This window comes from Rhinatrema bivittatum, chromosome 1 (assembly GCF_901001135.1).
Source record: "Rhinatrema bivittatum chromosome 1, aRhiBiv1.1, whole genome shotgun sequence".
Taxonomy (NCBI): Eukaryota; Metazoa; Chordata; class Amphibia; order Gymnophiona; family Rhinatrematidae; genus Rhinatrema; species Rhinatrema bivittatum.
The window spans coordinates 690,719,782-690,744,512 of record NC_042615.1 but is presented as its reverse complement, the minus strand read 5'-3'; the positions used below and the strand labels follow the sequence as shown (position 1 = coordinate 690,744,512).

At 43.3% G+C, this 24,731-nt stretch overlaps 1 protein-coding gene across 4 annotated transcripts in view; it reads right to left on the bottom strand.

The window, feature by feature from the left end:
- Window positions 1–24,731, bottom strand: part of POLK (DNA polymerase kappa) — a 215,302-nt gene that overhangs the window by 38,261 nt on the left and 152,310 nt on the right. For all 4 annotated transcript variants that reach the window (XM_029575127.1, XM_029575146.1, XM_029575117.1 and 1 more), the window contains one exon: window positions 15,506–15,677. In XM_029575127.1, coding sequence (XP_029430987.1) covers window positions 15,506–15,677 — 172 coding nt within the window. The remainder of the gene's footprint in view (window positions 1–15,505; window positions 15,678–24,731) is intronic.

Here is a 24,731-nt window from a genome sequence, read left to right as displayed (position 1 = left end):
CTGAGATTGCGGAACCAACCTTTCATCTCTACCTGTGAGATTGCTTACTCTGCCGAACCATCTTTCTCCTCTGCCACGCTATTGGGCTCGGAATCAGAGGAGGCCTGCTCACACATGGCCTGCGACCTGCTTGCACACTTTTCCGATGTGCCGCTTGCATTGAGAAAGCACTGCAAATCCATTGTTTTTCGACAAGTCACCATCACCATCAGGTTAACTGGATCATCAGAATGTGCTAAGCGACAATTAAAGTTTGCTGAATATGCTTTAAATTAATATGTTAATTAGCATCTGGATGGCGTAATCAATTCAAGCTTCCATCCCAGAAGATGATGTCACTTCCTCTCCTCCTGAAAATGTTTTTATTATGACTTTTTGCTTCCACAGCAAGCATTTTTTGAAATTCTGTCTTTGCCTTCCTTATCAGTGCTTTGCATCTGTCTTGCCGGTGCTTAAGCCATTTCCTGTTTTTTTCATTTAGATCTCTTTTCTATTTTTTGAAAGATATTGTTTTGGCTAGAATAACTCACTTTTTAACCATGCCAGCAATCATCTGGCCTTTCTTCCACCTTTTTTAAAGTGTGTAATATATACGGTCTGAGCTTCCAGATAGTATTTTTAAAAACGTCCATGCCAGATGTAAACATTTAGTCTTTCATAACTGACACCAGTTTCACTATAATATAATACAGTATGGATGTACTGTATGATGGAGAGAGGCATGCCAAAATGTACAGTCTACATGGCCTGAGAGATTTTCCCATTTAGTTTGAAGAATGATTGTATACCTAGCCAGATGAATTATTATTACTGAGGCATTTCAAGTTTGACCAACCCGCTCTCTCTCACACACACAAACACAACTCTTAGGTTGTGTATCATACTTACATTTAAAAACCTCAGAAAAAAATGCCATCCCAGATATGGAGTCATACTGAAATTTGGTCACTTTCAGTGATATACATGGACATGCCTGGCTGACTGTGGGTGCACCCTTATTTTGTTTCCTATATCCTATTTGGTCATTCCTAAAGGACAGAGGATTAAAAGATGCCAACAATGCAAACTTGGTGCAGCTCCACAATGGCGACTGAGATCGACACAAAAAAAGAGTTACCGTGCAACTGGTGTATATCAGCTTCATGAAAATTCACCTTTACAAAACACAGGCTATTTATTTATTTATTTTTTAATTTTCAAGATACCTAAAAATGAAGTGCTCCTTTTATGACAGGGCTTCACAAATCTCTCCTGGTGACCCCACAGCCAGTTGAGCTTTCAGAATATCCACAATCAATTTGCATGAGATAAATTTGCATGTTCTGTATCTCCAAATTGGAGAAATTACTTACCTGATAATTTCGTTTTCCTTAGTGTAGACAGATGGACTCAGGACCAATGGGTATAGTGTACTCCTGTTAGCAGTTGGAGACGGATCAGATTTCAATCTGACGTCAGCCCCTAGTACATATACCCCTGCAGGAAATGCAGCTCCTCAGTATTCTTCCTTGAAAAGCATTGTGGATATATGTGTGACTGACTGATTGATTAACTTCATCATATGGTTAACTTAATTAAACTTAACTTGATTAACTTGAACTGGTTGATTGACTATAGCTGGCGACTGCCAGTGTACTCAACCGAAAGGCGTCGACACCCGGCAGGGTGGATGCTCTATGTAAGTTAAAACATGGCTTACCCGTACTTCATTGAAAACCATACATAACGGCAGCCAAGGGTGGGATGCTGAGTCTATCTGTCTACACTAAGGAAAACAAAATTATCAGGTAAGTAATTTCTCCATTTCCTAGCGTGTAGCAGATGGACTCAGGACCAATGGGATGTATAAAAGCTACTCCCGAACCGGGTGGGAGGCTGCCCGTGGCCCACTTAGGATTGCCCTTGCGAATGTCGTGTCCTCCTGAGTCTGTACATCCAGACGGTAGAATCTGGAGGAGGCATGGATGGAGGACCACGTTGTCGCCCTGCGGATCTCGGCAGGTGACAGTATTCTAGTTTCTGCCCAGGACACCGCCTGGGCTCTGGTAGAATGGACCTTGACCTGTAGAGGTGGTGGCTTTCCTGCTTCTACGTAGGTCGCCTTGATGACTTCCTTGATCCAGCGGCCAATGGTTGCCCGCGAGGACGTTTCCCCTTGTCTCTTTCAGCTGTGGAGGACGAAACAGTGGTCCGTCTTTCGTACTGGTTCTGACCGTTCCAGGTATCTGGATAGGAGTCTGCTGATGGCGAGGTAGCGTAGACTACGGGCTTCTTCCGAATTCTTCAAACCGTCCATCGTTGGAAGTGAGATGGTTTGGTTAAGGTGGAAGTGTGAGACCACTTTGGGTTTTAGTTCCAAGGTGCGGCGGGCCGAGCACACGGCCAGCAAGAACACCGTCTTTAAGGTAACAGACGGAGGAACAGGCCTCGGAGGAGTCTGAAGGCGGGTTCCGCTATGAACTCCAAGACAAGGTTGAGGTTCCACAGAGGTACCAGAGGTACCGGCCACTTCAGGGGTGGCCGAAATGTGTTTGACTCCTTTCAGGAAGCGTGATACATCTGGGTGCGAGGCTGTGCTTTCGCCCTCGCTCCTGGAGCCGTAGCATGACAATGCTGCCACCTGTACCTTGATGGAGGTGAGGGACAGGCCCTTCTGTAGTCCATTCTGTAAGAATTCCAGAATCACAAGAACTTTAGAGGGGCGTGGCTTGACGTTGTGGTCTTCGTGCCAGACCTCAAAAACTCTCCAGATTGTTGTGTACTTTGGAGATGTGGATAACTTGCGTGCTCGGAGGATAGTAACTATTACTGCCACCGAGAATCCGTTCTTTCTCAGGCGGGCCCTCTCAATGGTCAGACCGTAAGAGAGAATTGAGCTGGGTCCTCGTGAAGAATCGGGCCTTGTTGGAGCAGGCCTCTGTGTGGGGGCAGGGGTAAAGAATTCCCTGCCCGTAGTCTTCTCATGTCTGTGTACCAGGGTCTTCTTGGCCAATCCAGGGCCACCAGAAGAACTAGTCCCCTGTGTTGCTGCATCTTGTGAATGATTGCGCCCATCAAGGGCCCCGGTGGGAAGGCGTATAGCAGGGTCCCCGGTGGCCAGGTCTGTACCAGGGTCTCGATCCCCTGGGACTGCAGATCCCGCCTGCGGCTGAAGTATCTGGTATTTGAGCGTTGGACCTGCTTGCTAGAAGGTCCATGTCTGGGGACTCCCACCGATTCCTTATCATCTTTAAGGCTGTGGACGACAACTTCCATTCTCCTGGGCTTAGGCTTTCTCTGCTGAGGGAGTTTGCCGTGATGTCTTCTTTCCCGGCAATGTGGACGGCGGGGATCTCCTGGAGATTTGCTTCCGCTCACGCCATCAGAGGGTCTATTTCTAGGAACGCCTGTTGGCTTCTGGTTCTGCCCTGTCGGTTGATGTAGGCCTCTGTCGTGGCATTGTCAGACCTCACTCTGACAGCTTTGTCTCGGAATGTGTGGGCGAACCGCAGGCGGGCTGATCTAACTGCCTGCGCTTCTAGGCGGTTGATGTTCCATCCTGCTTCTTCTGCATTCTACTGCCCTTGGGTGGTTAACTCTTCGCAGTGTGCTCCCCACCCGTGTAGACTGGCATCTGTGGTGAGCAGGGTCCAGGTTGGGGAGGATAGTCTTGATCCCCGGCTCGTGTGGCAGTTCTGCAGCCACCATCGTAGCTGGGTCCGGAATCTGCCCGGAAGTCGTAGACATACCGTGTAGTTCTGGGATCGTGGACTCCGCTGCGATAGAAGTGAGCGTTGTGGGGGCCTCCTGTGGGCTAGCACCCATGGCACCACTTCCAACGTGGACGCCATCAGCCCGAGGTCATGCAATCTCATGCTGTGGGACGAGGGACACTCGGTAAGGTCTGAAGCCGGTTCTGCAGCTGTGATGTCCTCGTGGGGGTCAGGCTGACCTTGTCTTCCTTGGTGTCGAATCGGACTCCTAGGTATTCCAGCAACTGTGAGGGCTGTAGGGGTGTTGATCACCCATTCTAGGCTTTCCAGTAGTGTTATGACTCTGCTGGTTGCTTGCCCTGATCAACCAATCATCCAGGTAGGGCTGAAGGAGGATTCCTTCCTTCCTGAGTGTTGCCGCTAACACTACTATCCCCTTGGTGAATGTCCGGGGTGCAGTGGCTGACCCGAACGGTAGTGCCCGGAACTGATAGTGACGATTCAGGACCTTGAAGCGTAGGAGCGCTGGTGTTCCTGATGAATTGGGATGTGTAAGTAGGCCTCCGATAGATCCAGGGAGGTGAGGAACTCTCCTGGTTGTATTGCCCGTATGACGGATCGTAGGGTTTCCATGCGGAAGCGGGGGATCCTTAGGTGGCGGATGACCGCCTTGAGGCCCAGGATGGGCCTGAATGTACCCTCTTTCTTGGGTACGATGAAGTAAATGGAGTAATGTCTAGTATTCCTATCCCGTGTAGGTACCGGAGTTATGGCCTTGAGGGCCAGAAGCCTGTTCAGTGTAGCTTCCACTGCCGCCCTCTTGCGGGGGTCGTGGCAGTGGGATTCCATGAACTTGTCCGGAGGGGTTCGAAAGAAGTCCAGGTGGTACCCCTCTCGGATGATGGCTAGGACCCACTTGTCCGAAGTTATCTCGACCCATCTACGGTAGACTGGGGTTAATCTGCCCCCTATGTCTACTTCCCCTGGATGGGTCGGCTGATTCCCATTATGGGGTGCGGCCGGGGCCTGTACCCGAGCTGGTTCCCCTCTTGGTGTGCTTGTTCCGGAAGGACTGGTTCCTGCCCGTAGGGCGGGACGCTTGATAGTTGCTCTTGTGAGGGTTGAAGCGCTGTGAACTTCTGCCCCTGGTGGACATGGGGAAGGGACGCTGGTTTCCCTTTGTCTTGTCTTCTGGCATGCGCGGTAATGGGGAGTCGCCCCATTTGTTGGCCAGTTTCTCTAGTTCGCTGCCGAACAGGAAGGATCCTTTGAAGGGTGTCCTCGTGAGGCTCGTTTTGGGGGAGGCGTCAGCCGATCAGATTCGAAGTTAGAGCGGTCTGCTGGCTGCCACTGTGGACGAGACTCCTCTGGCCGCTGTGTGTACTAGATCGGAAGCCGTGCCCGTAAGAGAAGATAGTGCTGATTCAATGTCTTCTCCTAGGGGGTTATTCCTGTCTTGTGATAAGCAGGCAAGTGTCACCACGGTGCAGCAGGCCGCAAACTGTAGGCCAGAGCTGCAACTTTGAATGAGTGTTTGAGTATGGCTTCCAGGCGCCGGTCATGTGTATCCTGAGCGCCGCTACTCCCTCCACTGGGACGGCAGTGCGCATAGCGATCGCACAGGCTATGGCGTCCACTCTAGAGCACGCCAGGAGCTCCTTGGTTGCTTGGTCCAGGGGGTACATGGCAGACAAGGCTCGACCCCCTTTGCATGAGGCTTCCAGAGCATTCCCCTCTAGGTCAATTAGCTGTTGTGCCGCCTGTGGGAAAGTGGCGCGACTTCTGGCGAAGGCCCTCCTGCAGGGGGTTTTTAGGTTCCCCCGAGGTGCTCTGGCCCGGGATAGCGAGCTCCTTTAGGCATCGGGATATCAGATCCGGGAGCTCATCCTTCATGAAGGAGCGTCTCATGTTCGGTGGCTCTGTCCCCGGGGGGATTCCCCCATTCCAGGGGCTCGAATTCTTCTTCGGAGAGGTCCGTGTCCCCGTAGGTGGGACTTCTGGGCAGTGTGAACTTGTGCCTAGGCCTCAAGGGTCCTGGGGCATGAGGGCCCTCCGGTGTCGCATGTGGCTGTTACGCCCCGGGTTCCGGCTGCATTTTAACCAAGGCGTGAAATCCCCTTGAACAACTCCACCCAAGAGCTCGATTCTGGGTCTAGGTTGAGGAATGCCGGTTCTCTGGAGTCCCCGCCTGTGGGGTGTACTCCCTGGGGCCTGCTAGGTCCGGGGTGCCCCCTGAGGAGCTAGCACTGGGCCCTAGGTGGGACTGGCCCTGACCTGGTCTCTCAGGGCCTCCTCACCATGTGCTCATATGGCGTCGGCTTCCTCGCTCTGAGCGGCTCTGAGTTGGCATGCTGGGCAGAGGCCTTGAGCTTTTATTCCTGTTTCTGGAGGTGCCATGTCTATGGACGCGTAAGCTCGTGTGCTCCGGTGCATCAGTGATGTGCGCCCGGCCGTAGATATGCACCTTGTTCTGTGCGCGCGACTTATGCGCGTAAGTTTATGTGTGCGCCTAAGCTTATGCGCACATGTAAAATTGTGCGCTTAGCTCCATTTGTGCGCTCGGCTCGGATGGTGGGCGGCGCGGCGAACAGGGCCAAAATGGCGACGGCGAGCATGCAGGCAATATGGTGACCTCCTCGGAGGGTCTCCACGTGGGCAGACCCTAGAAACAGCCGGGGCCTTGCCCTGCTAGGGTGGATCAACCTGGTGGCACTGGTTCCGATCGACGACCTGTGCTCCTCCTCGATCCTCGGAGACCGGTTCAAGTAGAAGATTTACACCTTACCTTGTCTTCGGCGCTTCCCGGTTTCGCCCCGGGCAGTCTCCGGCTGTGGGGGGAGAGGGCAACTACCTTCACCGCCGCACTCGAGGGGTGCACCCGCTGCCTCTCAGCTGCGCCCGAGATCGGGGGCTAAGTCCTCGCCGTGATTCGGCTGCCGGACCGAGGCTGCCTCTACGCTGCGCCCGAGGATTCAGGGGCTAGGTCCCTGCCGCGAATCGGCCACCGGACCGAGGCTCTCATCTCCGAGGGACCACGGAAATCACCTCGGGAATCTCAACTGGGGGAGGGACCCGAGGGTATCACCGCAGGAGAGCGGGGCTCTTCTTCAGTAAATTCTTTTCTTCTTAAACTTGGGTTTCTCCTTGATTCTTGTTATAACGCTCTGAGAGCGTGCAGATAGTCCCTAACTGCTTTGGAGACAGAAAATACTGAGGAGCTGCACTTCCTGCAGGGGTATATATACTAGGGGCTGACGTCAGATTGAAATCTGATCCGTCTCCAACTGTTAACAGGAGTACACTATACCCATTGGTCCTGAGTCCATCTGCTACACGCTAAGAAAATGTAAATTTATCTCATGCATATTCAAGGTGGATATCCTGATAACCAGATGGGCTGTGGGTAGGTAGGTCAGGTTTGGAGAGCCCTGCTTTATGGAAGAGAAGGTAAAGGAAAATTGGTTCTTACCTGCTAATTTTCATTCCTGTAATACTGCAGATCAGTCTAGACAAGTGGGTTTATGCATCCCTACCAGTAGATAGAGGCAGAGAACAAAAGCTTTGAGGCACTGATACAGAACCGAGAGTGCCACCTGCAGTCCCTCAGTATTGAGCTGTACTCAAGCCAAGATTAGAAATCATTCCCCTCTCCCAGGGTTGGATTCCCCTGAACTGGAAACCTACCAAACCCCAGCACCAACAACTTCCTGTCAACTGCTTAACTCAACAAACATAACTCTTGCCATTAGTAAGGAAAAATGCTTCAAGATCGAGCAGATGAGTACCAGGAAAATCAGTCTTTCGGTAATAATACCAAAGGAGGTCTCTGGACTGATCTGCGGTGTTACAGGAACAAAAATTAGCAGGTAAGAACCAATTTTCCTTTCCTGAAAATACCCAGATCAGTCCAGACAAGTGGGATGTACCAAAGCAACCCTACCCTGGGCGGGAATCTGAAAGACCCGCTCTCAACACACTTTCACTGAAAGCTGCATCCTCCGGCGCCTGAACATCCAACAGAGTGAGGGAATTCAGATAGGCTGACCAAGTGCCACAGGCCCTACAGGCCTCCACACATGGTTTATCTGCCATCCAGGCCACACTGGCTCAAGCGCGCGCTCTGCTCTGAGGTAGGCCACAACACATGGCTGCCAAGAGACCAGAACGCGCCGTTGCACAAACGCCGATGGTGTATGGCAGCAGCGTGAAATGCAAGTCCGAAAAAAATGGCTCCTAAAACCACAAAGGCAGTGGCATACCGAAGGGCTGATCCCTGCCAGGGAGACTGCCCTGATCACGCGGCAGGAGCGGAAGCAGCGAGAAATCAGGAGCGCTAAAAAAAGAAACAGCTGCCCGGAACAAAGTCAAGCTGTGGCGCACGGGCACAAACAGAACCCTGCCAGAGAAATTGCAGTAATCGTGCCAGCACACGCACTTAGTGCCCTGACACTTATGGACGTCGACTGCCCCTGCCACTGCAGGCTGACTCTCCTGGCTCTCTCTCTGCAATCTTTATTAGAATAATTAATTTTTTTTTTTAGACAAAACTTTACTGATAGAACAAAAAAGCAAGAAAAACTCCAAAGGGGATACTACCCTGAGGGAGCCAGTAGTGGAGAGGACCTCGGGGCACGTAGCGGGAGCCAGTCCCCTGGCCATCAGGAGCCCCGGAACCAGTGGGCTGCTACAGCCAGGGGTAGCCAACCCCTCAGTTTACCCGGCTCAATCTGAGGGATGGCCACCAAGGCACCTCGGGAAGCAGCTCCAAATTTCCAACTCCAGATCAGTCAGGACTGCAGGTATGCACCTCTACCATCTGCTGGAGACAGAGAAATACTGAAGGACTGCAGGTGGCACTCTCAGTTTGTAGCAGTGCCTCAAAGCTTTCGTTCTCTGCCTCCATCTGCTGGGTAGTGATGCATAAACCCACTTGTCTGGACTGATCTGGGTATATTCAGGAATTTTTGTCGTTTAAACTTGTGGTGCCTCTAAGTCCTGAAAGCAAGGCCTTTTGTATATTGTAGAATCAATCAAGATATATTGTGTGAAAAACCTATAGCACAGGGTATCATTTCAACTACCTACATAGCACTAAAGTTTGTGTGTACACTGTACATGCAAACGTTTCCAAGGATTCTCAAAATGAACTTATGCGCATACATTTGCTTTGAAAATACTACCTTAACTGACCAAGTATGTTGAATTGTATACCTGCTCCAAGCAGGGGGTAACTTTAGAATGTAAACCTATGTGCATACTTTTTAAAATAGAAATGAGGGACGGTAACTTTTAAACTGATGCCCAGGGATGCGGCCATTTTATAACATATGCAACACGGTTTTAGAAAATTATATAGCACCGAAACTCTTTTACTATCATTATCTGATAATATTATCAGAGGTTTCGACAGGGGACAAAGTTATTTACTTGTCCTCCTAGATTTATCTGCCGCCTTTGATTCGGTGGATCATCAAATTCTTCTTGATAGACTGCAGGATATAGGCTTAACTAACACCACTTTGAAATGGTTTACATCCTTTTTAGAGAATTGGAATTTTACAGTAAAAATCAATGATACCATTTCTGAGAAAGTAATACTAACAACAGGAGTGCCACATGGCTCCGCATTATCGGTTACCCTTTTTAATATTTATTTAATCCCGCTCTGTCATCTTTTAACCGGTCTTAGTTTAAATTATTTCATTTATGCAGACGATATCCAGATTTTATTCCTAATAGAAAACGGTTTAGAATCTACCTTTAAACTAGTAGACATGTTTCTTAAAATTATTAGACAACTACTAACTCAAATGAAATTAATTTTAAACTTAGAGAAATCTGTTTTTATGATTTTAGACCGGAAAAATGTTAACTCAGAAAAGAAAGTGGTTACCCTCAATGATTTTATTTATTTATTTATTTAACACTTTTTCTATACTGACCTACATGGTTGGGACCATAGCAGATCGGTTTACATCAAAAAGGGGGAACTGTAACAAAACCGTAGATAAAACAGGAAGAACAAAGTTACATTCAACAAGGGTGGTAAACTTGGAAGCAAGACTGCTAGAAAGAAAGGTCTAAAGGAACGTAGTGCTTAGGATAAAAACAACAGTTTTTATCCTAAGCAATATATATATATATTGCAATATATATAACCAATTACAAATTAGTGGACACAACTAGGAACTTAGGCATAATCATGGATTATGAATTAAATTTTAGAGCACATATCTCTAAGAAAGTTAAAGAAGGGTTTAGAAAACTGATGATGTTAAAACGCTTGAAGCCATTCCTTTCAAATAAAAATTTCAGAACAATACTCCAAGCTCTGTTATTAACTGAATTAGACTATTGCAATTCCACAATGCTAAGACTCCCAAAAGTGACATTGCGCCCTTTACAGGTCCTGCAAAATACTGCAGCTCGTATTCTTTCAAATACTAGAAAAAAGGATCACATCACTCCAATTTTAAAGGACTTACATTGGTTGCCAGTAGAAAGTAGAATAATATATAAAACCGTATGCATTATCCACAAAATATTATATGGTGATATGTCTGCATGGTTAAACTCTACAATAAAACTACATATCCCACAGCGTAATCTCAGGTCCGCCAATAAAGCCCTTCTGACAGTACCAACAGTAAGGTCTGCACACTTAAGCGAAGTAAGGGCCCATGCAATTTCTATTGCTGGGCCGTCCCTCTGGAACAAACTGCCCCAAGAACTACGGCTACAAGATAATCTGAAGAGATTCAGGAAAGATCTAAAAACGTGGCTTTTTAAACAAGCTTTTGAAATGGTCACTGAAGTATAATCCAGGTTTTTTATATGATCCATTCTTCCCCTTTTTAGTCTGTTCTTATCTATTTTAATATTAATTTTAGTCCTATTTTAGAAAGTTTTATAGAATTTTATTTCTGGATATTTTAAGATATATTGTTATTTTCTCTTTCTCTTATCGTGTTCTTAAAATGTGACTATTGTAAACCGTAGAGATAGAACTTGTTTCTGTACAACGATCTTCCTATTTTGGGGGAGGGGGAGGGAGCAGAAGCACTGCACATAGCTTCTGCTTCCCCCCCCCCCCAAGTAGGAAGATCGGTGGGCCGTACGGCCCAAAGATAGCAGGAGGCCAGTGGCAGCAGGAGAGGCCAATTGATCTTCCTGCTTGGGAGGGGGAAGCAACGGAAGCTGTGCACAGGCTTGAATGTATATGTGTGGATGAGAATGGGAGCCTGGGTGTGTGAGAATGGGAGCTTGAATGTATGTATGTGTGGGTGAGAATAGAAGCATGTGTTTGTATGTGGGTGAGAATGGGAACTTGAATCTGTGTATATATGGATGAGAATGGGAGCCTGGGTTTGTGTATGGGTGAGAAGGAAGCTTGAATATGTGGGTAACAATGGATGCTTGAATGTGTGTATATGTGGATGAGAATGGGAGTCTGGGTTTATGAGTGGGTGAGAATGGGAGCTTGAATATGTGTATGTGTGGGTGAGAATGGGAGTGTGGGTTTGAATGTGTGGGTGAGAATGGGTGTCTGGATGTGCGTCGGTGAGTGCATAAGAACGTAAGCCTGGGGAGGGGTGAGAAAGTGAAAGTGTGTATGTTTGTCTGCAGAGAATGTGAGATTGTGTATGTGGGGGGGGGGGAGCATATGAGAGTGAGAGCTTGAGTATGTGAGGGAGTCTGTGAGAGAAAGCGTGTATGTGTGTGTGTGGAAGGGAAGAAGACAGTAGTAGAAGAAAGAAACTGAAAAGGAATTAGGAAATGAGCAACAAGGGAAAAAATAGGAAAGAGAGACCAGGACCAACTGATTAGAAAAATACAAAGATCAGACAACAAAGTTAAAAAAAAAAATTATTTTGAGATGTTAGATATGCCATCTTTGGGAATATGCATTTCTTATATTTTTGTATTTTGCTCTTTCTTCAGTATTCCACTGTTCAGAGACTTTAGTTTCTCAGGCTTTCTATTTTGGTTTTATCTGCATGTTTCTGTTTCTAATTTATAGTCTCTTAGTTCTATATTAGGTAAGGGTCAGTCTCAGTTTTGCCTGTGTGTGACTGAAATGCAGTATTTCTGCTAGCATGACAAAATCAACCTAAAAACAGGTGTCCCACAGGGATCATCACTATCAGCAACCCTATTTAACATTTACCTGCTCCCCCTCTGCCACCTACTGGCAGGGCTAGGTGTCATACACTTCATATATGCTGATGACATTCAACTAATTCTACCAGTGGAAGAATCAATTGAGAAAACACTGAATCTAGCAATGTTGTACCTTGACATAATAAAACAACTATTAAACCAAATGGAACTAGTAATAAACATAGAAAAAACAGAATTCATACACCTTCAACGAAAAAACATTGTAAAAATTCAAAACCCCATTAACCTTAATAAAATAAATCAGTGGAGTTAACTGATAAGGCGAGAAACCTAGGGGTGATTATAGACACAGAACTCAACCTTAAGCAACACACAGCGATAAAAACAAGAGAAGGCTACGCCAAACTAATGATACTCAGAAGACTAAAACCCTTATTATCTCAAGAACACTTTCGTACAGTACTACAAGCACTAATATTTGCTAGCACAGACTACTGTAACACACTTTTTCTTGGATTACCATATACCACAATAAGACCACTACAAATACTACAGAACTCGGCTGCCAGAATACTTACTGGGAAAGGCAGAAGAGATCATATCACCCAAACACTGGCCGACTTACACTGGCTCCCAATAGAACAAAGAGTGCAATTCAAAACACTATGCACAATTCATAAACTAATAAATGACGAAAATGCCGACTGGCTAAACACCGCACTTCGATTACATGTCCCTCAAAGGAATCTCAGGTCTGCCAATAAAGCACTACTAACCATACCCTCAGTAAAAACAGCAAAGTTGACCCAGGTCAGAGAGAGAGCACTATCATTGGCAGGACCATTATTATGGAACACATTACCACTTGAGCTAAGACTAATGAAAGATTTAAAACTCTTCAAAAAAAGCTTAAAAACTTGGCTCTTCAAAAAAGCATTCCACAGTAAGGTCGCAGAAGAAACCACAAATACATTCAGCTGAAAGTCACCTAAGAAAGCAGAGTTATTTGTCTTTTTATTTTAATTTTGTTATTTTACTCATAATTAAATATTAATTTATAAACAGTATGCACATATACGATTAGAACGGCAATCGGAAATAGCATTTCCAACCCACTTTTCAACTAGAATTTATTTATTTCGAAACTTTTATATACCGGTATTAGTGGGGACATCATACCGGTTCACATAATAACTGAAAGTTTGGAAAATACATTTCAACAGGGAGAATGAACCTGGGCGGGGGTAATTTATTTATACATTGTTCAATAATAATTTATTATTGAACAATGTAACCGTAAAATATTGACACCACTTGGACAACTTAGAAAACTATCAAACCTATTTCGTGCCTAAATGTAAACCGTTGTGATGGTGCTCTACTAAACGACGGTATAGAAAAGCTTTTAAATAAATAAAAATAAATAAATAAATGTAGTTTCTCTGTAGTAGTAGTCCAGCTTGTTCTGTTATTCCCGTAGGTGATGTATTAATGTTCTAGGGCCTGGTGTAGTACTTGCATTGCTGCTTTTTCATAAGTTTGCTGTTATTTGAATCCTGAGAGTCAGTGCTGTGAGTGTATGGCAAGGTTCTAGATGCCTCTTTCTTTGTAAGAGTTTGTGTTACTTCACAAAATAGCAGTGGAGGGTTATTTTTTGCTGAGGTGACACCAGAATTTGAATTTTTTTTTTGTTAGTTGTAGTGTGAATTGCCCTAGCTCTGCACTGCACCTGTTCTGATGATTAATTATATTTTATTGTATTTATGAAGATTTCTGGTTTTCTGCAAAGATGGTTCATGAAAGAATACATTAATTTTTGTTTTATTACATGATTGGATCTGATTGTTTTCTATACTTGTGCATTTATAAACTGCAAGAAATATAAAATAAATTCTGATTAATAAGGAATTTCTAATGCTGGTAAGTGTTTGAAATAATTGAGGTAAAATGTGTTAAAGTTTCACGCATGATGCACAATGGCTGTTGCAAATTACTTAGAAAGCCATTCTAGGGTGCAGTATATGGCATTATTTATCAATAAGAAAACAGCTAGTAGGTCTCAGATCTGTATGCCTACAGCTCACCCATGTTAACCTTGTGCCCACCCAAAAAATCAATTCTGGCTACGCCACTGGTCGACACCATTACCAGTTTTCTCAGTTTGTTCCCAGTTCACCCAGATAAGGGATAGGACTTCCAAACCCCCCCCCCCCCCCCCAAGTTTAATAACCTCCCTTTCCCCTCTTGTTAGCCCCTACCTTTAAAACCCCACTGATCTGCCTATATATTTTTTTGTTTTACTACTTGCATGCTATCCATTGCAGAAGTAAAGTTACACGGCAGAGGACCCTGGTGTGCCCCAATGAGCTTGAGTATTTATGTGCAAATTTCATGTTTAAATTCCGGAACACCTATGCCTCGACCAGACCATGCCCCATCCCCTTTTGGAAAGTTTATTTGTGCACACAGTAGCATTTACATGCATATTACGCTGGCTTTTAAAAGCTGCTCAGCGTACGCCGGCCTGACATATTCACACATCCCCTAATTTTGATGCACGTTGGGCCTTTAAAAGTTCACCTTAAAATGTGCAAGTCCTATCCCTGCCCCTAACTTCGCTTCCCGGAGAACTTGCTGTGAGTTCATATAAAAGCATGTTTGTAACGAGGTTGTATGCATACTTTTATGCACACTGGTCCTTGGGCTATTTTCAGAGTCATTTATATATATAAAACCTGGTTTTATGCATATACATTCATTTGAAAATCAGGCCCTCTAAGGACACATTTCAGTTAATGAAACACAGTGAAAATACTTTTACAATGAAATTAAAATGCTTCAAAATATTCCTTATAACAGTAGCTGTTTTATAAAAATGTACTAATAGATACTACATTTATGGCATAGAGAAGTAAAGACTTTACAAATAGAAATACTATGGGCTTCAAGGTGATCTTTGTAAAACTGGTAAATGTTGCTCAGTTGCATGCTGTATTATTTTCACTACTCACTATGAATTACCATTTGAGATCCATTTAATAAATTTGCTTAAGGAAGGTCAAGATGCAGTAGGATTTTTTTTTTAAATGTCAAATTTGAAGTCTATAAACAAGCAAACTCTGCTGAAGAACTAGTTCTTTGAAAAAATAAATGGGGGTTTAAAGAACAGAGGAATGTAAAGGTAGGAGGTACTAGTCAGTGGTTCAGGCAAGACTCAAGCTAACAAGCTATTAATGAGTAATAGCAATAAAATTGTTCCTCCTTCTCTTCAATGCCTTAGGCATTTTCATGAAGTCAAAGCACCAGAAACACTCAGGCAGCTTATCCTTCAAACCCAGAGATCCTCCTTTCTACCTCCCTCCCCTATTCCTTTAAGAGGAAAGGCAGAGAAGGCTGAGGGCACACAGAAAGCGCATTTAAAATAGTTTCACGTTTTTATTTTAATACCTTGAATTAACATTATTTACAAATCACTAGAAAGAAACTAATGCATGGAATAGTATGTGCTTTGGGTTGATATTCCCAGTAAAAACAAAGTAGAAAATTTCTCTAAGATGCTACTGTGAGGGCCTGGGAGCTGTTGCAATTTTTTAAAAATTGTTTTGTTAATGAATCATTTGGGGTTCATTCTTGGTGCCTTTCCTTTTAAAAGCTAAAGAGGTCTTATGGTACAGATACTTTAAGCATTTTACCCATAAGCCTTAGTCGTAAAGGATGTGGGGATGCCATTTCAATCTCTCCTCTGAGCAACTCTCTGGCCACTGTAAAGATTTCTTCTTCTGTGGAAACGGCAGACAGTACTGTGAAAGCCTTTGTTTTCACTTCAAACTTCACATTCTTCAGCTTCAGGGTAACAGTCTTGCCCTATGGAGCAAAGAAAATGTATTTTTTAAATAATGGCAATCAATTGTGAGGTATTTAGAGGAACAAACTAGTTAGATTTGAAATGATAAGCATTAATATCCTTCAAAGGCCAGCTCATCCCTATTTCCAGCAGCCTGAAATCTTGGTGTACGCATCCATCCCTCTTTGTATATGCATGCACAGATAAAATCTTTTAACGCAGTCTTCTTTCTTTAAACTACCCTGAACGCGGAAGGACAGGTAACAAATATATTAAATAAATAAATTTGCCTTCCTGCTCACATTTCTTCTCAGATGGTAAAGTAAACCTTGTCAGTACCATTCTCGTAATACTAGTGAGAAACGGGATCATTCCTGAAATATTATATACATATATCACTGGAGTGCTGAAACAGGGCAGAGCCTTGTGCAAACAATATTATCTCAAAGAACATTTATGCATGTAAAAATCAGCGATGAGGTTTCCAAGTCAAGAGTTGACTGGTACAGAGATTTAACATATAAAGGTTATGAAGCGATTCCTCAGAGTCATTACTGACAGCAACAAGAGAGAAAGAAGAGGCGCTCATAGTCTGTGCAGCGAGATCAATGGTTAATGCTGAATCAGCTGTAAACAAGCCATGCTGAATGTGTACATCCTTGACCACCTGTCCAAATCAGGGAGAACTATTCTAATACATGTAAGCCCCACAGCAAAAACTGACAGGCTATGATTTCACAATACTGCATATTCTATCATGGAAACTCAAGTTATCTGTTGAAATGGGTTAAACGGCATATTGAGCCTTTTATCTGGCTAAATTACAGCTGGATATGTTGTTATCCGGCTACAATTTAGCTGGATATAAAAGTGGTGTTTTGGGGGTATTCTGGGGAGGAATCCGTTATCTGGCTAACTTAGCTGAATATTGCGTATATCCTGCTAAGTTAGCAGTTTACCTTTAGATCAGCTGGAAGCCGTATAACTTTGGACTTAACCAGATATATTCAAAAAAGAATATATCCAGTTATGTTCGCTTAAAAAAATAAATTGTGTCCTGTCCCTCGCCTCCTTCCCACCACCTGAGTTGCCAAGATCGTCCTGCAATTCATCACAATCCGCTTGAGATTTAACTACTCTGCATAATTTTGTGTCATCCGCAAATTTGATCACCTTACTCGTTGTACCCCTTTCCAGATCATTTATAAATATATTAAAAAGCACCAGACCAAGTAAATGGCGATCCCCGGCACTTGATCCATTCAAGGCTGAAATCTCTGTCGCTCAAGGGCTTCAGTGGCACTCAAGAGCCCTGGCGGTCAATGGCCTCGGGGACAACCAGGGCGCTCAATGGCGATCCCAGTGCCTCGTTGGTGGTGCTCAACATTGTGGATAGTGGCAACGAAATGCATCGGTGGTCAACAAGCCTGATGGCCTCCATAGCGACTCTGCACCTCAATGGCATTGAGGCCATCAGTATCAGGGCAGCTCTGCACTTCGATGACATTGAGGCCACGCAACGTGACAGCTGCTAGGGTGGCCACGGCATTGAGGCTACTCACCATGACCGCATCAAGGGTGGCCGTGGCATCGAGGCCATGTACCTTGTCGGCATAGAGACCACGTACCTCAATGGCATTGAGGGTGGCCACTCATGCACCTCGATGGGATAGAGGGCATCGATTGCACCAAGGGTACTGATGGCACCGAGGCATTGATGGCGACTCCAATGGCATCAAGTGGGACCATGGCGCTTGATGGCAAACCTGGTCCCCAAACACTAGAGGTCGGTGCTGCTACTCCGCCACATTGAGGCCCAAGGCAATCAATGATTCCAGTGCAGCGAGACTCCACGTCCACAGATGCCTATGACACAGAAGCCTTTACAGCATCGAGAGTGGTCACGCACCTCGATGGCATCGAGGACACCCCGGCAGCATCAAGGGTGACATGGTGCTCAACGGCAATCCTGGTCCATGACGCAGTCCTGACATCGATGCATCAAATCAACAGTGCGTTGGTTACAAGTGTTCATGGTCAAATGTTACTAGGTATGGCACCGAAGGTGTGGCAACAAGGTGCTTGCCCAGGTTCCTGTTCACCCTCTCTCACAAGGATACTGCACTGCCATCACCGGCAAGCAGGAGGAGAGGCTCCTGCCTGTGGAGGCTAGCTCCTTTGAATGTGAGGAGGATGAGCTCTCTCTCCCCCCCCCCCCCCCCCCCACATGGAACAATGTGGTCCTTGATCTGTGCACTGTCTGAATCTCCATCGATGCCGATCGATTGGTGAAACGACATGGAACGCCTGCCCGGGTAGAACTCAAGTGAATCCCCAGGCTCAACGGCCTACACGGATCACCCACGGACTGCATTCAGTCAGTCCTGTCAGCACCTGATAAAGGTACAAAAACAGACAGAGCCAGGAGAGGACACAGATACTAAACTGCCGGTGCAATATTTATTTATTTATTTAATAAGGGATAGAAATAGACTCTGCAAGACTGCACAGTGACTAAGGCCCACTATGTGGCTGGCAGACAGAGGAAAGAAGAAAAATGAAAAGAAATAAAACTACCATAAGGTAAAGGAAAGAAAACAGCTGCAGCTCTAGAAAAAATCACTTACAAAAACTGTGAGGAGAGAGCAAATCTGAATACCGTGAGACACCTGGCTCCCGCAACCACACAGCTCTGCGGAAAAAAAGAGACTGAGGAAGTCTGCCTAGAGAGGCAGGATGATGACTACAGCTGCACATGCTCAGTAGGGCATGTTTGAAAATTATAGATTCTTTGAGATCAAAGTTCCATGCCTGGCTCCATCCGATGATGTCACCCATGTGTGAGGACCACCATCCTGCTTGATCTTGGAGAAATGCTGATTAGCATCGAGTTTTACTGGTCCAGTTCGCCTGAAAGATAAGTCTTCAAAATGTTTTTATGTGCAGTCACAAAAAGCTATATATTAAAAAAAGGTTTAAGAGACTGAGGATGATAGTGAGTCCCTGTAGCATGAGAAATTGTCTGCCTGTGGTTTGTCTGCTGTTTTGTTTTTTGAGTATTTGTTTTAATCTTATATTTTATTTGACCTATTTTACTTTTACTGCTTTTAATAACTAACTTATTTCATACTTTTAACAGAGTTAGTTATCACTATTTTATAAATGTATTGTATTTATTACATGTTTTATACTTTGTAAACCGTTGTGAAGGTACGTCTGATGCGACGGTATAGAAATACAATAAACTAAACTAAACTATGTGTAAAAGTCTGAAGGTCTCGTAAACACATATATATATTTTTGTATATTATATTAATGATTATAGCATTGGGTTGATTTTAAGTGAGTACAGCTACCTTGGCTGCCACATATAGCTGCCAGAGCCACTTCATTGCCACTGCTAACAACATTCAGTCACATCCAGTACACAACGCATGTTCTCTTCATCTCACTCAGCTTGTGGATAAGACAGAGGCTGGATGTTCAGGACGGGGATGTGGAGGAGATTGTGTGTGTAATGTATGGACTGCACAAATCAGGGTCTAGCTATCTGTGCTTTGCATGTGGCCCATTAATTCTCACACTTCAGGGTTTATGCTGTAGCTCAGGAGAGGCATGCATGACTATATATGTGCTCAGAAAGGAGCTCCTGCATGTTTAAGCATCATCGCTAGCGCCTCTTATTGCTACAAAGTTGCTGATCCCAGGTGCTGATCTGGAACTAGAGAATCAGGACTTGGTGACTTTTCAGTAGCATACTTAATTAGGTCTGACAACCTTGGCACACTGGCTAGGAAAGATCAACTGTTTTTGCTTGTGTGGAGAGAGTGGGTTTTTTTTTGCCTTCCCCACCTGCTTCATTTAAATGCAGGTCTAAGTATGATTTGAAACAATGACTAAGAACTGTATTACCTTTCCTGCCGGGATGAATGTATAGATCATTACTTTCTCAGGTACATATGCAGTTCTCAATATACCCCAAATCACCTTTTCTGCACCAATCTTTCAACCATAAACTTAAGTTCTTTTTAGGAACCATTCTTTCTATCATATGCAAATAGCTACATACCTGAACATCTCAGAAGTACTATCAGTCCAAGCCCCCCCCCCCCCCCCCACGTTCTTGAACTATTTTTGAAATCTTTGTAATTCATAAATAGCAAAAATAATTTGTACTTAGGTGCTGAGTCATATTCAATTCATTTCCCTTTAGTATTTCTTTAGCTAACCTCTGGACTCTCGCCTATCCCTCAGCTGAGGCACCTCTAAGACAAATAACCTGCTTTATCAAGTGAAAAGATTTTTGTTGACCATTTGGCGAGCAAAGCAAGAAAATATGTTTGCCCATAAGGTCAAATTTTAAAGCCATTAACCTGTGTAAGTAAGCATTTACCTGGTTAAATTGGCCTAGCTAAAAACTGCTCTCCTCTATGTGGATAAAAGTACATGTGGGCTGGGTAACAAAGAAGCATTCTCAGGGACGTGTTTAGGCTGGGGGAGAAAACCAGCATATATTTGCTTTTCCACTGTACATGTACTATTTTGTCCCCAATAGGTCATTTACACAATTAGCAGGTACAAAGAACATGGGTGCTTTTAGCACATGTATACATATACTTTGCATTTAGATCAATTTTTCCCAGTGTGCTTCAGGTCTGATCAGGGGCACCACGGAAAAGTCACCACTGCCTGGTGCTCACTCACATCCAGGTCAGCACCTGCACTTTGCTCTTAGCACCTTGCAGCAATAAGAGACACTAGCTGTGGCTTTTTAACATGTAGGAGCTCATTTCTGAGACCATATGTAATCATGCATGTCTCTTCTTCCTAGCTACAGCATGAGCCCTCACAGTGAGGAAATTAATGGGCAGCACGTGGAGCATAGGTAGCTGGGCCCTGCTTTGGGCAGCACATATTGCACACAGCACAACCTCATCGCCTCTGCCCTGAGCCTCCTCCTTTGAGTTCTTCCAGCCTCTGAGTGAGATAATAGAACATGCATTGAGCAACGGACGTGACTTACTCTGAGTGTTGTAACAGCAGTGAAGGAGCTAAGGCAGTCACATGCAGCAGCCAAGTTAACTAAATTAGCCGGTTTCCTGTACCACAATGACTTCTCCTTACCCTGCACTTGCATATAGAGTATGCTGGTCCATCATGATGGGTTCATGTGTGTCTTTCTTTTAAAATTTGAAAGAAAGATTGGTGGAGCTATCAGTGCTTCCCTAGCTTTTCTATTGGCCATGAGTCCTCTCCAGGTCTGCACTGCCTGCTCTGTGGAGATGGTGTGCCACTCAACAATTTTATTAATGTCTTGGACTTGAAAAGGTTGGGAAACACTGATGGACAATGGAAAATTGGTCCCAATAAGAAGAGATTTTTATGAGGCCAATATTCAGTAAACCAGAGAGCTAACAAGTTATCTAGTTAAAATTAGCTGGATAGCTGGTCCCAGATATTCAGCTGGATAAACATCTCATTGAATATACTTGCCTAAAATTATCCAGCAACATTATAACTTGATAACTTTAAAACCTAACACGACTATGTTTGAAAATAACTAATTAGGTTTTTTTTTCTTAAATTTTTATTTTGTAGTTGTGACACAGTATCAGTATCCAGTAATCATACATTTCAAAATATATACCAGAATTTCCAAATCACAACATTTTGACCAATAGATAATAAGAACATAAATGTTCACATAAAGACAACACACATATTCATCCTTCCTTACACATTCTTCATTAAACAAAAAACACAAACTAACTTAAAGAAACAAAGTCCTAAGCATAGTTATACAAATATAAGTATCTTAGATCCACTGAGTAACAAATCCCAGCATACGTAAATGTGATTTAATAGAATCCAATAATAGGTGATAAAAAGATATCCAGGCCTGCTTATAATCTTTGGGCAAAGAACAATGCATAAATAGCATATCCAATCACTCAATATGCATCCAATCAGCAATAAGGTGCATCCATAAGGAAATCGGAGGAGGTTCTAACTGAACCTAAAATTTTAAGATAAACAAAAATGCCACCAATAAGGCCACAAAAACAAACTTCATATATCCCTTGGAAACCGGCAACATAAAGACAGGAGAAGCCAAAAAAATAAAACGACAATGCCCTAGTGATCTTATGAAGCATGGAAAAAATACCATCCCAAAGAAAAAGACCTTATGACATAAACAAAACTTATGAAGTAGGGAGCCACCTCAATTTTACAGCAAGTGCAAAGATCTGAGGAAGCAAGTCCAAACTTAAAAGCTTTAACAGTGTCCATATAGCTATGATGTAGTAGTTTTAAAAAGCAGCTCTTGATATTTAAGATCCAAATGTATCTTAGTACAGTATAGAAAACATTGCTCCACATCCTTATTCGATACAGTCAGTCAATCCAATAGCTTGTGACCACCAAGATGAAAGATCCTCTAATAAAGAAGATGTTAGCTTGATCATATGAAGCTTGTACCACCAAGACAATTTATTCACACTTTCACCCATAGCACACAAAAAATCAACCAAGGAAGTTGATGAAAACAATTCAGGGAAGTCTCTTTGTAACTGTTGTATATGTCTTACTTGTAAATAGGCAAAAAAATGTGTACGAGAGAGATATTTATCAGAAAGTTGTTCAAAAGAATAACGGCATTGATCTTTAAAACTATAAAGAAACAATATATCAAGTATACCTTTGAAATACCATTCTTTTAAAAACTATTCTTCCAGTGACACCTGGAGAGAACTGTGCATTCCCAAATAATGGTAGAAAGCATGATATGCCAATTGGTTCCCTCCAATATTTGCATAAATATCTCTAAGCCAATTGAACCGGTTTAAAGAAACAGCAACATTGTAAATGTACTGGTATTTTATCATCAGACACATGAAGTCATGTCAAGAGAGAGAAGGGAGCTACTTTAGCCACTATTAAATCAGATGTACAAAAATGGTATTTCCGTGTAACCCATTCCCACAAAAATCGAAGCTGACCAGCAGCATTATAAAATCTGACATCAGGAAGATTAAAACCCCCAAATGTTTAGGGTGAAATAATTTTACATAGCTAACCTGAGCTCTCTTTCCTTTCAATAATAATCCAATTTTTATGGATTTCAAAAATGCAAGATCTTTATTTGATACCCAACAGGGCACCATTTGTAGTCTATAAAGCAATTTAGGGAACAAAACCATTTTATACAATGAACATCTACCCAACAATGAAAGAGGTAGATCAATCCAGGCTTTCAGCTGTGAGTGCGTTTCTGCAAGTAAGGATTTGATATTAAGCTGTTACAATAAAGCTGGATCCTGTGGCATCCTAACTCTCAAATATTTGATTTGATCTGGAGTCCAACTCAAAGGAAAATCTCCTTGCCATACGACCTTAATAGAATCAAGAATTGCCATAGCTTCAGACTTAGTAAAATTAATCCGTAAGCCCATAAACTCACCAAAGAGCTTAAATAGTTCAAGGACATGGCTTAGAGATAATTAAGGATTTCCTAAAACCAATAACATATCATCTGCAAATAAGCAGATACGGAACTCAGTAGAGCCCAACTTTACCCCTTTAATAAATTGGGAAGTCTTAATTTTACGTGCAAGAAGTTCCACTGTCAGTAAATATAATAAAGGGGAGAGAAGGTAGCCCTGTCTGGTGCCACTAAACAAAGGAAAGGTTTGGGAAATTGTACCATTTACTCGTAATCTAGCTTGTGGCATAGAATTGTGGCATATGAAACCCGTAAGCCTCATGCTTACGAGTTTCATAAGCAATTATTTCTTCTCTCATTACAGGATCAGCAACCACATTAAAATCACTCCCTAAGACAACCTCATGTTCAGAGAATTGGCTCAACATAGCCACCATATCTGATTCAAAGACATGAGTATAAACATTAGGGACATACACATTACAAAATACCAACTTCTTGTGGAAGAGACAACCGCTAAACAAAATAAACCTCAGAAATGGAAGATCCTTGTTACTAAGAATAGCTACTTCCCTCTGTCTATTATATGAGGAAAAGAAAACCTGTCCCACCCACTGAGATTTTAGCTTTCTAAAATGATCAAGAAGAGGTAAATGAGTCTCTTGTAAAACAGCAATATTAGTTCTAGCCTTATGGAAAAAGGTCAATAATTTCTTCCTCTTAATTGGAGTATGGATGCCATCCACATTTAAGAAAATAACATTGTCACCCATTAGAAATAAAACAAAAAATATACATTATTACTCTGTTGATTGCCCAGATATCCCCCAGCATAGATATCCCAGCAAACGACTAACCCAATAGAAAAGATCCCAATATCCCACCAAATTCAAGACCTCAATAACTTCCATCATACTTCGGCATTTCTTAAAGTCACACACCTTCCAGTCAAACCACAAACACAAACACGAGACATAAATAAACAAAAGTGTACATCTCACGACTCAAAGTAACCACATCTTGTGCTTTACTTCATCATTGAAGATGCGTCCTAGAGGGTCCACCATTTTAGAAACATGAACTAAAATAGCATATACCTTCATTTTGTGTGCCTACAAAACAATACCACGAGTTGGAAGTTTAGAAATAAAATTTTAGGCAGCAGCTTGTAGCCTCAAAAAACACAGCTTGTCAACTAAAAATGTATGCGCCCCCCCCCCATTATATTGGTTTTCAAGCTCCAATAAGACATCCGGGAAATTAAAAATAAAACTAAAATATAGTTTAGCATAGAATATACATAACAAATAACAAAACCCAAAGATATTGCCATTATTATGCAATCCCGGTACAATAAGATCATAGTTCTTCTATATGAAGGCCATCAAAAAGGGAGAAAAGAAAAAAAAAGTGCGTCACTAGTCCTGCAACGCCAAGCAGCGCTTAACAGTACGTCTTCCCGTTACAAATAGACTGACGCTCCTCACTGCACCCACGGTTCAAACTTCAAGAAACCATCAAAATATAAAAAAAATTTCCAAGAAACCAAAAAATGTAGACAATCATACCTTCGATGATACCTAATTTGTAGTGAAAGGTCACGAATCTTCTAAAAAAAAGTGTATGCAAA